This window comes from Chaetodon trifascialis, chromosome 8 (assembly GCF_039877785.1).
Source record: "Chaetodon trifascialis isolate fChaTrf1 chromosome 8, fChaTrf1.hap1, whole genome shotgun sequence".
In the NCBI taxonomy this organism is placed as follows: domain Eukaryota; kingdom Metazoa; phylum Chordata; class Actinopteri; order Chaetodontiformes; family Chaetodontidae; genus Chaetodon; species Chaetodon trifascialis.
In genome coordinates this window covers 24,108,290-24,127,440 of record NC_092063.1, presented here as the reverse complement: position 1 = coordinate 24,127,440, position 19,151 = coordinate 24,108,290, and the positions used below count along the sequence as shown (strand labels likewise).

At 38.5% G+C, this 19,151-nt stretch overlaps 1 protein-coding gene across 1 annotated transcript; it reads left to right on the top strand.

Annotated features, from left to right (window-relative positions):
* Positions 1-1,661: 1,661 nt before the first annotated feature.
* Positions 1,662-13,583, top strand: LOC139335615 (scavenger receptor cysteine-rich type 1 protein M130). Its single transcript, XM_070969314.1, has 19 exons — positions 1,662-1,719; positions 3,680-3,988; positions 4,091-4,189; positions 5,343-5,549; positions 5,637-5,837; positions 5,993-6,144; positions 6,505-6,658; positions 6,752-7,063; positions 7,381-7,692; positions 7,914-8,213; positions 8,656-8,961; positions 9,169-9,459; positions 10,091-10,366; positions 10,881-11,059; positions 11,265-11,370; positions 11,593-11,745; positions 12,178-12,273; positions 13,075-13,233; positions 13,330-13,583. Exons 1-19 carry the CDS (start codon positions 1,662-1,664, stop codon positions 13,518-13,520), a joined length of 3,861 nt encoding a protein of 1,286 aa, XP_070825415.1. The 3' UTR covers positions 13,521-13,583.
* Positions 13,584-19,151: the final 5,568 nt, after the last annotated feature.

Here is a 19,151-nt window from a genome sequence, read left to right as displayed (position 1 = left end):
TGTCACATACTGAAAGAGGCTGATTCTTAAAATAAATGAAGTTTATTAAAGACATGCACTGCCATGCCATCACATTAATGAAATGACATGCTGACTGCTGTGCGTAAAGACAGCGATTAAGATCTCAATTAAAAAAGAAAGAAAAAAAAAACAAAAAACAAAAAAACAAAGCAAAACAAAGGTTATTCATTTTTGGCTTCAGTTAACCCTCTTTCTTAATAGTATTAATAGTAATAATAATAATAATAATAAGAAGAAGAAGAAGAAGAAGAAGAAGAAAAAGAATAATAGTATAGTATTAGAGTATTGTATTTTTTAAGGATATTTATACATTGAGTTTACAGTTACATCATAATTGGTAGGATTTCTAACAATGTCCCCAACAATGTCTTTGCAACTACTTTTTGTTGAGCATCATGTCATACATTTTTCAATTCTATTTTTTTTATTTAAATTGTAGTTGTAAATCAACTATTGACAATTATTAATACTTCCTATTTGAAGTAAATGTAATTCATCCAGCATTAAGAACATCCATCTGTGTTTCTGTGTAAAGAGATGGTTGTGGTCTAATTGGACATTTTAAACTTTAAATAATTGGAATAAATCTAAGATACCAGACGGTGCATTGCATCATTCTTCAGGTGTGGTGCTTTCCTCACAGATTGAGTCTGAAATTAGTAGAATGTAATTTGCTTGGATTTATTAATGGTTAAGATAAGATAAGATAAGATAAGATAAGATAAGATAAGATAAGATAAGATAAGATAAGATAAGATAAGACTTTATTGATCCCACACCGGGGAAATTTACAGCCAGCAAGTTACATAGAGCAAGCACAGCGGCATAAAAAGGTCAAAATAAAAATCTAGAAGTATACAAGATATGGAATGTAAAGACCAATAATGTATATGTACATTTGTACAGATTATAAAAAAATTTTATATTCCCAAGAAACCTACCGCCATAAAAAAAGTATTGTTGCTAGTTGTCCTATGAGAAAAATTAACCACTGACATGACATGACATGTATTGTATTGTGTTGTATTGTATTCTTCATTATAATTAAAAGTCTACATCACAAAAAATTACATACAGTATAAATACTTTCCAGTGCAGTCTATGTTAGAAGAGAAAAATGCAGCAAGAACAGTTGTGAAAATGTGCAGATCAATGGTAAAACTTCAACTTGCGCTTTCAGATTATCAGCAGCCATCAGTTTGATAATCTCATGATATCTGCGCATGTCAGAGGCCAGTGCTCTGCTACCGATGTGAATTTCACTCTTCATGAATTCACTTTAAACAAACGTATATATGTATGTATTATCTTAGCACTCCCTTTTCTTCCTTCATCCATGGATTTTTTCATGAACCCACCCTTTAATCCATCTGATTAAAGATTATTTGGGTGTAAATGACAATTTATTCTATAAGAAATCATTTGCCTCATTTTTTTCCACCTCAGATCCTCCAGAAATGTCAACTTGTATGTCAGTTTTGTCAGTTGTCTGTCATGGTGAGACAATATTTGTAAGTCTTAACATGCATGATATTCATGCAGCAGCTCATATTCATTTTGGGCGGCCACATCCATCCTTGGCATATATAAAGCTGAGCTGATCATCCATCTGCCTCACTCTCCAGTCATGAGCTGTGGTCATGATGTGGTTCCTCCTTCTCCTCTATACCGCTCACATTGAGCCGGTGTTCTTACAAGGCAAGTTACACCTATTCTCTTTACATTTAGCTCTCTGTGTTTGTGGTTTGCTTGATTGAACACATTTTCAGGGTTAGAAGATGTAGCCTTTCAAACTATAATTCAATGAAGTGTAACTATTTTTGGAAGGTAAGACACATGCAGGCACTGCAGGAAATGTTTCTCTGGCTCTAAAAAATGAGATTTTTTCCTTTTTAAGATTGCTTTCATTTCCTGAAGGTAAAAGCTTAAATGAAAAGAAAAGGTGTTCGTGAGCAGTGCAGTGATAATTGTACCTGTTGTAGTATACCTGTAAACAGCAATAAGAGCGTCCAGCTTCCAGTCTGGATGTTTTGTCAAGAAGGACAAAAAGAAGTGATCAGAAAGTTTTAGCATTCACTCTGAACTCATAAAAAGTTCACTTTTAAACAACTCATCCCCATTGAGGGTTTTTTTTGCTTGTAATTCAGTATCTAAATATTTAGAAATCTTACAGCAACGCAGTCGGGAAAGTTATTTTCATGGTTTTGCCAGATTCTGCTCAGATTACCCATGCTACCATTTTCATTTCAGCTAAATTATAATAAAAATAATAATAATAACAACAACAACTGACAGCAATAGTAATGGAAAACAAAAGATAATTAATCACACACACACGCACACGCACACACACACACACACACACACACACACACACACACACACACACACACACTGTCAGTGTGGTTGGTGTTGGGTTCTATCTTTTGGCAATTTTTTTTACAAATTCAAAATGAAAAATAATGTGTGAATCAAAACCTTTAATTGCATGTTAAATTGTCAGTGTAAGGTAGGGTAACATTTGAAAAAATTCCAGCTTTAGATAAAATAATTCACGGTGGGCGTGCGCGTGCCTCACAGCAAGAAGGTCGTCGGTTCGATCCCCGGGTCGGGCAGGGCCTTTCTGTGTGAAGTTTGCATGTTCTTCCCGTGCATGCGTGGGTTCTCTCCGGGTACTCCGGCTTCCTCCCACAGACCAAAAACATGCTCATTAGGTTCATTGGTGACTCTAAATTGCCCCTAGGTGTGAGTGTGAGCGTTAATGGTTGTTTGTCTGTATATATTATATATATAATCGTCTGGCAACCAGTTCAGGGTGTCCCCCGCCTCTCACCCTTTGACAGCTGGGATAGGCTCCAGCCCCCCCCGGCAGCCCCGAGAAGGGATCGTCGGGTATAGACGATGGATGGATGGATGTTTTGGTGAAACTTTCAAAGTTGTAGCACTTCCAGATCATTCTTACTGAAGTCACAGTAGCACCACCATCAGGCCGTCCAAACGCAGATATGGCCGCTGCGCAAAATTGGCTGACTTTGAAATTTTGTTTTCATAAAACAAAGAAAGAAGACAAAATAGATAATCCAACAGAAAAGAAAAAAAGAAAAGGCAAAAAAATAAACCTAGGAAGGACCACCTGTGAACCTGTGAACATCATCAGCAGTCAGATGTTTGACTTTCTTTTGTGTACAAAAAAATATATAAAAACACAAAATAAACATTTGGGGGAATACAGTTTCCAATGATATATATTGAATTAATGTTTGGAGTGCCAGGGTAAAAATTTTGTTCTTCTGTCAAGGAAATTTTGGACGGACTTTATCGGTAAGCAACAAATGAAAAGGCATTCAAAAGAAAATTTGTTTTCATTGCAGTTAGATTTTAAATTCTGTAAAAGTGAAAAGTGAAGTGAAGCAGAGATCACAATCTTTAAACATTTTTAGACCATTTGACCCGCAGTTAAAAGCAGACTTTGTCATAATAAATGTGGGTAGAAGGCTTGGAATTTTAATTTTATTGGAATTTCCCCTCGCGGGACGAATAAAGGCATATTGAAGGCTCAGGTATGGACCAGGTATACAGACAGTGACAGCAACCTCAAAATTCACAGCAAATAAATAAAGACTAAAGATCGCTTTATTACAAACCCTCATGTAACCAGGTGATGTAAACAGGCTGATTCTAAAGAGCGGAGACAATCCATGTGAAGGTCATGTTAAAATCTACCATAATGGCAACTGGGGCTACGTTGGAAATGAATACTGGAGCAGCAACACTGAACAAGTGGTGTGCAAAAGCATTCACTGTGGGGAGCGTGAGTCTTCAAAGGACAGTCTACGAGGGGCTGGTCTAGTCTGGCTCAATGAATTGAAGTGCAACGGAAGCGAGGGTCATCTGTGGGACTGTGAAAATCCAGGCTGGAACATCAGTGTCTACTTAAGTGACGCTATGAAACACATCAAATGCACAAGTAAGGCCGGACTTTCAATTTTGACTTTTGTTGCAACACATAATGTGTGATGTTGAGAAGACACCTTTGAAACAATTCATGACTTTTGTTTTTCTCTTTGAGATGAAATCAAAATAAGCCTGGATGGATTCAGATGTGCGGGAGCTGTTCAGTACTACAATGGGCAAACACATTCAGGTTACTTTTGTGATGACAACTGGGGTAAGAGTTAGTGTGTGTGTGTGTGTGTGTGTGTGTGTGTGTGTGTGTGTGTGTGTGTGTGTGTGTGTGTGTGTGTGAGAGAGAGAGAGAGAGAGAGAGAGAGAGAGAGAGAGAGAGAGAGAGAGAGAGAGAGTTCAAAGAAGAAATGGGACATTTTGTTGATGTAAAGTGCAAATGAAATGTAACCAACATGGAGGAACCCAGACCTGAATGTTCTATTATTAGCTGAATATACTGTATGTAAACTGTCAACTAACATTTGAAAAACTACTGTTACTAAATTATCTTATAGGTATCAAATATTTGTTTTAATACTGATGCACCAATGCTTAAATGCTTAGGCAGCATTTTATTGCAGCTGATTGAGGTGGAGGTGCAATAGTTTATCTAATTTGTACAGTTCAACCATTTAGTCGAGTGATCCCCATTGTGGGTCTGATCCTTCCGAAAGGTCTGAAGGCAAATCTGACAGGTTGTGACGTGATTAATAGAAAAGGAACGAAGAAAAAAGAACATTCTGCTTAAAAAAACAGTTAGCTTTTTTTTTGGGGGGGGGGGGGTTAACTCACTTTCTTGGATAATTACTGTATACCTCTTTTGATCAGGTATTTAATTTTTATTTAATTTTATTTATTTAATTTACAGAGACAACAATGACAGAAATGGGGATGAAATAGAAAAAGAGAGCCAGGGTGCTGTACACATAAAACATATAAAACATAACAAAGAGTCACAGCAGTTCTAATAATCATAAACACATGCAGCTACTGTGATTTAAATGAGTGTAACTACTGAGTATCTTAGTGGACGTCATGAGTGTTTAAGTGCGTGATCGTGTCTCTGGGAGAGGAGAAAATAATGACGATAATAATACATGCATTTGTTTATTAAGCACACTGGATGAAACAATTTGGAAAAAAGGTCCATATGTGGTCATAATGATTTTTTATCTTATTTTACATTCATTTTCATTTTTTGTTCAATTTTCAGGCGCTCCCATCATTTCACTAGCTTTCATACTTCAGTGCAGCTTCCCTGTTTAATTAGTTTGAGTTCTTCGTCTTACCACCTCTTTCAATTCTTATAATGATTAAATGGTTTAGATGATAATGATAAGAATTATTTAATACTGTATGACTCCTCTCTCATGAAGGACAAGCGGAAGCTAATTTCTTGTGTCGGAAGCTCGGGTGCGGTACAGCCGTTCCTCAGGAGGAGAGCATGGTTTGGAAAAGATCCAAAAGCTCAGGAAAGATGATGAAGATCCAGTGCACAGACATCGAACATTTAGATAATCTGTGGCAGTGTGTAACTCAGCAATCAGATTCATGCTCAAATCCTGCTTCTGTCACATGCACAGGTAACATATATACTCACACACATACACTAAAGTTTACCTGTGTGTTGTGATGTATCAGTGAATTAAGGAAAGGCTTCATGTAAACAGGTTATGAGAGATTGCAGCTCATAGGAAACGGAACAAATGTCTGTCATGGGGAGCTGGAAAAAGAGGAAAATGGCAAGTGGAGCCCTGTTACAGCCCTCACAAAACTCGAAGTCAGTCCTGATGACTGGTGCCAGCAAATGTACTGTGGCACCAAAGTCGAGCACAGTCAGGACGACAGTGCTACACAGCTGAAATGCTCAGGTAATTCAACTACTGCTCATCCACAAGCAACCTCAAAGCCACCACTTTGTATTTCCAGATCAAAACAACTTTTTCATTATGATCTCCTTTTGTTTTCTACCTTATTTCATCTTTTATTCTCTCACTATCTTGAGCCACTGTTTTTATTCCCACAGGCAACGTTAGCGTGGTTCTGAAGAACAATAATGGACAGAGGTGCTATGGTGCAGTCCATATTACAGTGAATTCTTCAGATCATCCTGTGTGTGCCTCCCAATGGAACAAAAAGGATGCTCAGGTGGTCTGCAACGAGCTAGAGTGCGGGGATGTGAGTTTTCAGTGTCAAGTTTCCAAAAAAATATGTTTGATTCATTGCAAGCTGATGTCACGTCAGCAGCAGCCACTGTGGCCACAAGTGACAATTACTGGATCATGCCAAAAGCCTGGTTCTCAAGGCCCCCTCTGCGTCTCATACAGACGCACACGGTAACCTTTGGCATCTGCAGGAGACCCACTGGGCTTTCAGCTAAATTTGAGGTGCAAAGTGATGTAGCTTTAATGTAGTAATATTATCTTAGTTCCTTTTTCTCTTAGTAACTGTTACTCTTCTTTTTGAGTCAATCAAAGTTTTCTGTGTGGCACAAATGAATGACATGATATCCAAGACATGATAAATGCTCTGCTCTAGGTGGTTAGTAGCAGTAGCCAAACAAACAGCCAAACAAACCAACATGGGATCATGGACAATGTGCAGTGCTCAGGCAGTGAGTCCTCACTGTGGCACTGTAGGGCAACGCATACCAAGTCCTTTTGCTCTTCCATCGCCTACGTAGTGTGTGCAGGTGAGCTATGGCATCAATCACCTGGTAGCAGCTGTGTGATGTCGTCTTGTGAGGTGTTCCATGTTTAACAGTTCTTTCGCTGTCATGGCACAGATAGCATGAACGTGAGATTGATGGACGGTCTTGGACCATGTGCTGGGAGGGTGGAGATCCAGTATGAGGGCCAATGGCGGAGGGTCGCTAAACAAGGATGGACAGACACCAATTCAGATACTGTCTGCTCACAGCTGGAATGTGGGGATAAGGGAATGCCTGCAAATTCTGACAAATTCAGCCAGGGTTCAGGTGATTTCTTGACTAAGGCTGTGAAATGCGATCCAGACGCCTCACACATCTCTGAGTGTGTTACAGATAATTCAAACAGTCGACCGAGGGAGACGGAAGTGGCGGCAATAACCTGTGAGGGTGAGTGTTTTTTTCATTCGTTTCATACCTTTCAAACAAGGTATCACAGCTCAGAATGCACTCAGCCAAATACATGAGCAGACCTTTAAAGACGTACAGTAGGGACAAAAAATACAATGCAATACAGTTTGCCTGTGAGTGTTTAGATTTTCAGGACTGAAAACAGGATTTTTGACATGCTCTCTCAAAATGGATTGGTTTCAGCAACTCCCAGCATGCACTGTGAAGGAAGAAGGGGATACGCTGGACAAGCTGCTAGTCTAACACCTCCTGCCATCAATCCCAACACTGTTTATGTCTCTTTCCTTTTGTGCCAGATCATAAGGTGGTATTTGTGGTTGGAGGAAATAGTTCCTGTTCTGGCAGAGTGGGCATTCAGCACGGCAGCAAAACCTACTGGCTCTCCGGGTCGTCCGAGACATGGAACCAAGATGCTGCAACCACAGTGTGTCGACAGATGCAGTGTCAGGAAGCCTCCAACCATACATCCAGCTCTAGTGCTGATATGATAAACGATGTTTGGGATCAAGCTTACAGATGCTCGTCACCGACCACGTCTCTGTTTGAATGTGAAAATACAACACTGCCATCTGACTACAATGACACGATTGCCACTGTGACATGCTCAGGTAATATAAGGTGGTGTTGAGACACAGAATTTTCTTGAATATTTAACCTTTATTCATCATTTTTAATTATGACGCAGACTGTCCTGTGGTTCAGTATAAGACATGATGCATGGGGTCATTTTTGCTGAAACTTTGGAAATATCATAACCCGGTCAAAGAAATGCTGCAGCTGTGAAGTACTCTGGTGATGCAAGTGTGTAACAACTTCCTCATCCCAACAGGAAACATCCAAGTCAACCTGACCGAACAGTGTTGGGGGAATGTCAACGTTTGTGTGGGGGGGGTGTGTGGGGGTGTGTGTAAAGACACCTGGACAGACGCAAAGTCTGATATGCTGTGTGAAAACCTGGGCTGCGGGAAGAGAATCCCAGATGCCAACGGCTCGCCTGAGAAAATTGAGGTGACCGTCAAGAGTCTGCACATCAGGCCAGGCAGTACCAACCTGAACCAGAGCAGCTTCATCATGAACAATGAAAAAGACGGCACCTGTAACAGAAACCCAGCCTATGTAGTTTGCTCAGGTAATGGATTGTTTGTCAAATATTCATATATGAATATTTTGGCTGGCTCACATGCCTTATGGTTTCCCTCCACCTCAAAATGTCAACATCTCTCTTGTCAAATTAAAAATTTAATTTGATACAAATTTCTATACGAAATAAGCAATGATATGGCTCTTGCTTTTCCATAATTCCAAGTGCTTAAAGCTACAGTATTTGATATAAACAACTCTTGGACTCAATTAAAAAATAAGTGAAATAAGCCCAGATGGAACCTTTTAATAAGTTTAAATGTGTAAAACTCATGAGACTGACTTCCTTTACGTAAATTTTATTTGTGCACATGTTGGCATTGTTGTCCACCACTGTGTCTATTGATCCAGATGCAAATTCATTTTTAAATAAATGTTACACATAAAGAACATGAGGCTCTAACTCTGTACTCTTCATTGTTTTGTTGCAGGTAGTGTCAAGACCAGAATTAATGCTACAAGATACAAATGTTCTGGAAATGTGGAGGCATACCTTGAAGGCCAGTGGCTCCCAGTGTGCAAGGATGCTCTTAAAGACATCCAAACACAAGAAACCATCTGTAGGGAGCTGGGATGTGGTCAGGCTCTCAGAATGGTTGACTACTTCGGACCAAAATCAGCAGGAGCTCCTGCCATTTCACAAATACAGTGTCCTGCAAATGGCAAGGGGTCATTAACAGCATGTAACTTCGCTTCTGGCACAGACACCTGCACTCTTGGTGCCCTCCGGTGTTCCAGTATGTGTCATGGTTTTGTCTCATATTTAGCATTTTCGAAATTTCTTTATTATCCCTTTCCTCTATTACCAGAAATAGCAGGTTGGAAAAGTTAGGCCAGCTGAAATTTTTCCCATAAAGGAGTTTTTTTTCTTTGAATTCCTGCTAATAACACAAAGTTTTGTATTTCTTGAATCTTATCTCATCTGTCCGTGCTACTTATCACAGGCTGGAGTAAGATGGAGCTGAAATTCCACAAGGCCTGTAGTGGAACTGTGGTTGTTCACTCTGAGGGAAATAAAAGCGCCGTCTGCACTAAAGGCTGGACAGAAACTGAAGGACACATGCTTTGCCGGGAGCTGGGATGTGGCAACTTAGAGTCAAATATGACAACTACAGTTCATTCTGTGTGGAACAGTAACTTTAACTGTTCAAGTGTCAAGAATCCCCAAAACATCTGGGACTGTGAAAAGCAAATTTTGCCAGAGCAGACGAAGCAGATCTCTATCACATGTCAAGGTAAATTTTCTCAGAAACTTTGCAGTTAATGTGTTTTTATTTCACAATCATTTTTACTGACCATTTGGCATTTTGTAAAATATGTTTATTTACTGTCGTGCCAAGATTTAGATGAGAAGCTAAATATTCTACTGGAGGTTGCTGCTAAGGCAGATCTTTGCTATCACAAGCTAGCAGCATCTAGCTGGCATATGTCTAATAATACAGTGCTTGTAAATGTAGTAGAGGTATTCTATGAACAGGTGACTTTACTAAAATTAATTATGACTCCACTAATAGATGATACATTGAAATATTATTGTTAGTTACTTTATTTCTTACAGCAATAAGTTTGGTTGTGTAAAGCTTCCACCCACCATGAATTTAACAGATGCTGGACAAAGGTCTATTTTACTTCATTGCTGATACTGTGAAGTGGAACATTGTGTACTTTCAACATATGCCAAAGCAGGTATCGCAAATGAGCTGCTAATTCAGGTTTTTGCCTGGAGTGTGCTCTGTAGTGCTCTTCTGTGAGCAGTTACAGGCATGTTGGCTCCTGTGGGGATTTCTGTGCAAGGGTGGGTGTTAAAATGGCTTTGCTTGTTTGAATTAATATCTGATCTTATTATTGTATTATTTTTTGTACTAGATGAGCCCAAGGTGACTCTTTCTGAGGGATGTGGTGGTGAAGTAAAGATAAATGGTATTCAGGTGTGCAACAGCAGCTGGAAGGATGCCTATTCACACTTGGTTTGCCATGAACGGAAATGTAGCAATGCTGTTTTTACTACTGGGAGTCCAAACCGACCCAAGCTGGGTGAGCTGTACCAACATGTCAGATGTGAGGACTACCATCAAACACTTGGCCAGTGTGACAGATTCAAGGGAACATGTGATGGCTACCTGGTGTCTGTCTACTGTGTCAGTAAGTATGTCCAGTGTGTATGTGCTTCCTGTATTCATCAAATCCTCCTGTCACCCTGCTTAAGAAATGTCATTAATATTATTTTAAATGGACAAAATGTGTCACAAATGAGTCTCACAGCCACTAAGGCCCTCACCTCGTCTTCCCACAGTAGATTTCACTTTGTGGTGAATCCTCAGAGTGTGGCAGGAGCGTGAAGATGAGTTACACTTTTTGCATGTTGGACTAAAGTCCCCCTTTGTAGCTAGCAGTGAAATTATCAAATTATCTGCACTACAGAAATGACAGACAATTTAGAAATTATATATTTACTCTTTGCTATTTCTTGCAAAGAATTTGATTAAAGCACTGATTTAACTCTCATGTCAGCTACATCCGGGAGACGAATAGCCTAGCTTAGCATGAAGAGGGGGAGCAAGGTGAAAATTAGGTGGAGAAGCCAGTTCCTAAAATGTCAAACTATTCCTTAAATCATGCGTTGAAGTGGAATGATTATTGTTTTTTTCTTCTACAGATAATATGAACTTCAGTACCTCAGAATATTGTGGAGGTGTGATTGAAGTCAATTATCGAAATAAGAGGGAAAAAGTGTGTGCCCTGTCATTTTCCTCTGAAATGAAGAAAAAGCTGTGTGGAGAACTCGGCTGTAATGGCTACAGTCCTGGCAAAGGGAAAAATAGCAAGGAAAAACGGGTAAATTGTTTGTGGCAAGATCCCAATCATTAGTCTCAAAGCTCTTGTGACTTCTGTATAATTTAACTGTGATCTTTTTCTCTTTCACTATATGTTGTTTTTAGAATTTATTCAGCCGTCATTTTTTTTTAGCAGATTTCAATGTTTTTATATGGCTGCATGAAAAGAAGATCATCTAAAGACAAATTTACATTTCAATTTCCAGGTCAAACTGGAAACAACATTGGACTGCAGCGCAGGTCAAAAGGACATCAGGCATTGTGTCAGCCAGAAGCACTGTCAAGACAAGCCTGCTCAGATCTACTGCGACAGTAACCAGAGCCATTAAGCATTTCTCAATAAGTCAGACTGGTTCCCAAAATATCCCTTCAGTTGTTCCATAAAAGAATCCACTGTTTTTATTCTCTAACTTATTTCACAGACAACATATTTTTGATTTGATTAATGTGCCACACAGTAACTAAATGAATCAAGCACCAGCCCCCCTCTGTGAAGAACTGTAGAAAAAGCAATGTGTCTGTGTTTGATTTCAGAGTATGTGGAGAAACCACCTGGGATTAAAACCAAGCCCCCCATAGTGCCTATCATCCTGGGAGTAGTAATTTTTCTGGTTCTGGTGATACTGATTGTTGTATTTGTACGAGTCTGCATTGTCAAAAAAGCCAAGAGGCCCATGGATGTTTCGTGTGAGTACATTATTCTGTTCTTCTGCAAATTATTATTGCTTAAGTTTGAATTCAGTTCTGATTGATAAGCTGTCTCACTTTTTATTAAGTCCCTTAAAAAAGTGACAGACTGAAAACAAAATCTAACCCTGCTCAACATCCCATTGTAATGAAAAAGGTGTGCTGGAGCCTTTTTGCCACAAGAGGCCAGTCTTTCTGCATGCGCACTAAATTTCAGCCCAGCATTTCCATATATTTCAGCTCTTAGAAACTCTTAGACATTTAAACAGCAGTGCATCAGCCCTGCTCACCGATGCCCATTGGAACAGAGGTAGCCAGAACTGTTATATGTGTTGTGTGCTAACTGTTTGCCTGTGCTGTCCTTTAGTGTTCATTAGTATGAGCCAGTTGTTTGTCATGTGCCACTGCATGTCAAATGTTCTTTTGATGCAGCGAGAGTGATTTCAAGAAAAGAGGTAGAGTTTGAAAGTGGCGACTATGAGGATGTCACAAGCAATGCAAATGAAATGGAAGACTTCCATCATGGCAGTGAGTTTCAAACCATATTCATTTGTTTTTTAATTTTCTCAAATGTTTATAGAATAGTGAATTCTAATCACAGGCTCAAACTTGTCCTCAATTATATATCAGCAGTGTAATTATTACAGCACAAGAAGTACTAACATACATATCTAACACTTTTATTTGACAAGACATTTTCTGTCTTATATCAGTACTCAATAATACTCCATTATTACTATACTGCTATTATTGTGCTTTATATGAAAATATGAGCTAGCATGCTTGTTGATTTCTACAATATATGCTTCAAATTGTTGTATTATTAATGTATACACATGCATATTACAAATACTAACTACCCATATATTCTAAGTAAAATTATATATCTTATTATTGTATTATATATAGTACGTATTATTCAAACCTATACCAATACACCTATACTATACAGTTAATGAGCTATAATATCTGCAAGAATTGCTCTACTGGACTTCTTTTGTACAAATGTTTGCAAAGTCACTTTTATAGTCGAATGTATAGTAATAATGTTTCTAAGTTTATTAATGTTACCTCTAATTATTTTGATTATTTTTCATCTATTTCATTCAACCAGTTATTTTTCTGTTTTTCTTACCTCTTTGCTTGTCTCTGTGTTACTGTAACATGACGTTTAATCTTAAAAATTAAACTTCAAAGTTAAAACAAGGACGGACTTGTAATAAGGATGAAAAAATCTCTTGTGTGTTTATTTGAATGGTTTCATGTTTTCAGAATGGAACTGTGGGAAACTGTGAAAGTGTTGTTTCTGTTGTTCAGGGTTCAGATCAGAGGCTGAGGTCATCACAGAGAGCGAAGCGCGGAGCACTTCTTCTTTTCCTTACGATGATATTGATGAAGAGACTGAGGCTCAGCCCCTGACCTTTCAGGCTACCACTGCTGCCGCCTCAGGAGACAAGGATCTCCATGAGGGAGTCCTTGATCAAAGCTCAGGAAAGCTTGGAACACGTTTAATTGCATCTTTTTTCTACCCTTAAATACCAGAACTTGAGGCAAATTTTAACATGCGATTGTTTTTCTTCTGAACAGATGGGGTAACCTACGAGGTGGAGGAGCCACAGGAGAATTACGACGACATTGAACCCAGTACTGACATCACTCAGGCTAAAGCTGAAGTCCACGAGAGCCCCCAGACCACACTGGAAAGTATCGCAGTGGCACCTCCAAGTCTGGTGCGGGGGGATGAGGACTACCTCATACCAGGTCAAGATGGGTGAGCCAAAACTGGGTGTAGAACCTACTGAAATAAAACCCATCCTGGCAGAATGGATCACCCCAAAACCCAGCGGTCTTCTACTGTGGCAAAAATGAAAAAAGACATACAGATAATAATAATAATAATAATAATAATAATAATAATAATAATAATAATAATAATAATAATAATAATAATTATTATTATTATTATTATTATTATTATTATTATTATTACCCACAACAATGTTACTGTACAGAATCTTTGTATGCAGCAGAGAGGCACTCCAGTGGTTAAAATAAATTGAAAAATTCTATATTAAACAATGAGAGCATAAAAACCACAATGCATCCTGAGACTAAAAAAATGTAATCATATATAATCTGAAGTACTGATGACTTAAAATCAGACAATATTGGGCAATTTATCATAAGGCAAAAGGACACGTTTCAGACTCTTACACATTTCTGAATAATCTGATTGTGTACTGATGATTTGTTTACCTCCCAGTGAAGTTATGTTTGCTTTCTCTCTGTACTAAGTGTAAATGTTTGAATGTACGGTCTAGAATTACTGCCTGTGAGGTTATGACTTTTATGAGATGTTTGGCAATCACATATTTTATGTTTCAAAAATATCTGATATATATTTAGTAGTTGAGCTTATGTTTTCTGCAGTAGTTCACATGAGATTACATTTGCAGTTGTTGGGATTGCAACCTAAATCCCTATATGAGCGATACAGCATAAAATCAGCGGCATAAAGCACAGAGACAGCAAAAATAAAATAAATGTTCCATGAATCAAACTCCTTCTGTCACATAGCTCAAACTCAGGTCATGTTACCACATAGTTGACATGTATATTTTTAGGTTTATAAGCTTGTAAGAATATCTAACATTGAGATGTCACTGTCACATTAATGCTTTTTTAAAGAAATAGTTGAGTAGGAGTGTTGATGAGAAGATACTGCTTGTGCTGTAAATGTGTACTGAAGCTGAGATTATCTTAGCATTAACTGGAAACAGGGATCACCAGCTAGCCTGGCTCTGTCCTATTGCAACAAAAGTCACCCAGAACTGTGTCAAGAGCTCACTAATTAACACATTATATCTTGTTGGTTTCATTTGTACAAATATCACATCAACAAATTGGGGTTTAACAGATTTCTACCTTCTGTGCAGACTATTTCAATGTCTTGACTTTAGTGTTTGGCTGTTTAGATTAAACAAGATGTGTTAATTATTCAAACATAGAGGTGCTGGTCGATGAATTTTGTTTTCTTTGGCCACAGCCAGGCTAGCTTCATATTTAGCATACAGTTATGACAGTGATGTGGTTCTTTTCATCGAACTTTCAGCAAGAAATCAAATAATATTCTTTTGGATATATTCCATAAAACAAGAATAAAATGTTCAGTTTGTCATGATTGCCATCTTTTATTGTGTGCCATCAAAAGCATTGTAGGTGTTGTCAATCTGGCAAATGAGGAACTTACATTTACTAAATTTATGAAAAACTGTTAACTGTCTGTATTCTATGATCTCTGTCATGGTGTGTTATGAAAAAATGTACTTCCAGTTATTTTTTATTGTTGTAAAGTTGCTGGCTGTCTTGCTTTTTAATGTTACACTTCATAATTAAATGCCATCAGTGCATCGTAGCATCAGCTGTGCAGGAGTTATGTTGTATAGCATGTGTGAGGCTTGTATGAATAGCAGCGTTGCGCAGAAACAACATTAAATTTCATCCTTAGACTTTGTGTGCGGTCTGTCTTGCAACCTGCTCCAGGTTTTATCCTCTATGTTACACCTCTGAGACTCCCAGGACTTGGTAGATGGCTCAGATGTTGAGTATCAAACTGTATGTTATATATGTCATATATAGTTTGATACACAGCACAATAAGCCATTTTCTCCGCATACATCTTTATAGAGTGACTTCCTGTTGGTCTCATGTTTAACAATGCAATAATGTCTTAAAGAGTTTTCAGAGAGGTAAGAAGTATTTTTGATTGACTTATTTTAACTAGTTTTTTTTTTTTAATTATGAATTGTCCTTTTTGCCTTCACCACACAAACCAAGGCCCCCAGGCGACAGACACATCCAAACACTCTGGCTCTGCTCAAAACGTTTCGAATACAGTTTCATCTCCATCCACTTTAACGATCTTAAGCATCTTAAACATCTCCCCACAAAGGTCGAGACGCAGAGAGAGCAGCTGCTCACTATGTTAACATGAGTGAGGCCATCCGTAAGGGACTGACAGACATATGGTGCTGCTTTTAAGATACTGACAGACCAGCTTGAGCCTCACATCTTTAGTAAGGATTTAACCAAGGGCCACTCAGATCACAGAGCCTGCGTTACACCCAAAGGGACTAATTTGTGAGCAACAGGCCTTGTATGATATGCTAACATTACACATCCTTGCTGTCACAGGCCTTGCTGAGGGATCATGAGGTAGGATAAAGTCTTCTGCGTGACTGACGCTGAAATAGATACAGCAGAGATGTAGCGACCTGTGAGTAAAAGAGGCAGCATTTTCATTCAGTCCCAGGGGCCACCTCTCCACAGCATGACCCAGTAAGGCATAGCATGGCCAACAGGAGCTCAGAGGGCTTCATTGTTGTGCTGTTTAGTTCAATTTCTAGAGTCTAAGAAGAAATCCTTGTTGATAACAAGGCAGACTCTGAGCAAACTGTGGTCAGTGTTCCTCTGACCCTCTTTCCACGTGTCATTGATTAAACATTTAATGTATCATTTTCCAAAGGATTCCACTGTTTTTTGTGTGTCGGTCGGTGCACTGCTTTGGTCCAGACTGAAATCCTCCTCAACAAGTATTAGATGGATTGCTATATAGACAATCATGATACCCCAGCTTTTTCCTCTACCTACCACTGTAAGGTTCACATTTGTGGTTTAGAGTAAAATATCTCAACAGCAATGTGATGGATGGCAATGAAGTATGGTTCAGGAGTTCTTGTTCCCCTCAGGTGGAATTTTAATAACTTTTCATTCTTTTCATCTAAGATCAACATCAGATCAAATTTTGTCCAGTACTTCGGTTTATGAACAAACCTGCCAGCTTGCATTATTATCACAAGCATGTTAGCATGCTGACAGCAGCAATTAGTGCAGCCTGAAAGAACCGTTCCCATGACTGTTTTTTTTTTTTTTTTAGAGATTGAAGAGTGACTTTCCCACCTTCAAGATAATCTTTGTACCAGTTTCAAATCAAAATCCACTTGCAGACACATTCCATTGCTGTGAAGCTTGTGCCAAGTTTTAATGTTTTACTATTGTTACATGGTAACACAGTTAAAGTGCTGTTGGGATGCACCCACAACTCGAGAGATCACCAAAACAAGTTAAGGCAACATGTTTAGGAAATATAATTGGAAAGCAGCAGAAAGCATGTTCTGCATATGGGAATTTTAGTTGAGTTTATAGATTGCTGCAGCTTGTCTCCCATCAAAAAAAAAAAAAAAAAAAAAAAAATAGAAAATCAAATGTCTCAAGATTTGTAGATTCACAGAACTCATGGGAGAAAAGCCCAGGGTGAGGCTACTACCCATTTTATGGCTGTAAACATCCTGAAACAGTAATGTGCACAGCAATATTTTAATTATCAGAATTTATTGTCATATCACAGCAATAAAGTCAATCAGGATATGCGATTCTTCTTTATGGAGGATCTTTGACACACCTTATTATTATTATTATGGGATTTTCAGCTGTAGTTTTTCATCTTTTTAAATTACTCCCCCTATGAGATTTTTGCAACTCTCAATATTCTGAAAGAACAAGGATTCTCAGAAACCTTTGATCAAATGTTCACAACCTAATGTTTCAAATGTTCATTTGGGGCACTCTGATCTGTCTCATGGTTCTGTAATTTGTTCAAACACGGTTCAACATGGATAAAAGTTTCTTTAGCCACCTCATGCTGGCTTTTTATGGAGACGAGGCAACAGCTGGGAGAAAGGCTCCAGTTGTGGTGATTTTCCACAACAAATGGTGTGGTATTATTAATAGTGCTCCCATGTGTATGGTGTCATCCAGAAAGCCTGGATATTTTGTCTATGACTGCGTGTGTGTGTGTGTGTGTGTGTGTGTGTGTGTGTGTGTGTGTGTGTGTGTGTGTGTGTGTGTGTGCGTGCGAGCACCATGTATTTCTCATGTTGTGGAGACATAAATCTGTTTCGCTGTCACATTGTGGGGACTCGCCTTACTTGTGGGGAAAAAAATACAGGTCCCCACAATATAAATCATTATATTTTAGGATGAAGACTGGGTTTAAGGTTAGGGTAAGGGTTAGAGTTAGGCAAGTAGAGGTTTTGGTTATGGTTAGGGTAACTCTCCAGGAAATGAATGTAATTCTATGTAATGTCCCCATGAATTATGTATACATTACTTTGTGTGTGTGTGTGTGTGTGTGTGTGTGTGTGTGTGTGTGTGTGTGTGTGTGTGTGTGTGTGTGTGTGTGTGTTGTGCACTTACATTATCTGTAATGTTTCCACCGATGTTCAAACAGGGAAATACAAAATTATATAAGGTAACCGTGCATTTACTTTGGTCACCTGTCAATGGCGTCATATCCCCTTTACCCCCTCCAGTTGCTAGAACTTATGTGAAGAGAGTAAAGAAGGACGTGAAGGAACTAGCTAGCTAGCCAACAACTCCCATGATCCCTCACTACTTCACATCAAACTCTGTGTTTTGTTATCACTTTGACTGAGAGACCCCTAGTGGCAGATATTACGTACTACATGTTTATGACCAAATGAATATCCAGAGGCAGGGCATTTTGACAGGTGGTAGCTGTAGGTGGTGTAGCTAGTAGGTGGTGCCATGAGCCAGGGGTGTCAAAAAGAGGGAGAATTATTTTGTTATTCATTTCAGACTCTTTAATTGTAAAGTGACATCCAGTGCCTGCATTTACTTAACTGCTTGTCCTCATATACATGACATCCATAAGTACATTAATACTCACTTAAAATGCTCTTGTATCTGTATACAACTACATTACACTATGTTATAAACAATTTATTAAATGCTTATATACTGCTTATAAATTCTAAAAGGGGGACTTAAAATAAATGGTTACCAATTTATTCTATTCCATTTGGTAATAATGCAATTATAAATGTTGGTAGTATTGATAAATGCCAGTGGGTTTCTCACTGTATAATAAGTCATTGTTTCTATACTTATAACTGCAATAAATCATAATTAAAAGGTCATAGGATAGGCTTTTTATTGAGACATCCAATCAACATTTGTGAAAGTTGTTCATAAATGAATAAATGAACACTCCATTATTAGCTTTCCTGATTAATGAAAGAACTAAAAAGGTGGAGGAGGATAAACACCAGCAGGTGAGATCTCAAACTCAAAAGCTTCCAAGTGATCTAGAAAACCATTAGTGAATTATTGATATCATAATTTCTGCATTTTCACATAAACAGAGCTTCTCCACAGTCTTTCCAGCTGTAATGACTGTAAAAGTATCCCTTACAGGGAATAAGAGGATTAGAAATGGCCATTTCCAGGATGCGTGTATCTATGACAGTGCACGATGATGTACTAAGTTGCTAGTTAAGAACTCAAGTATCAGGACATGTTAGCCATGTAGCTGAGGGGAAAGTCCT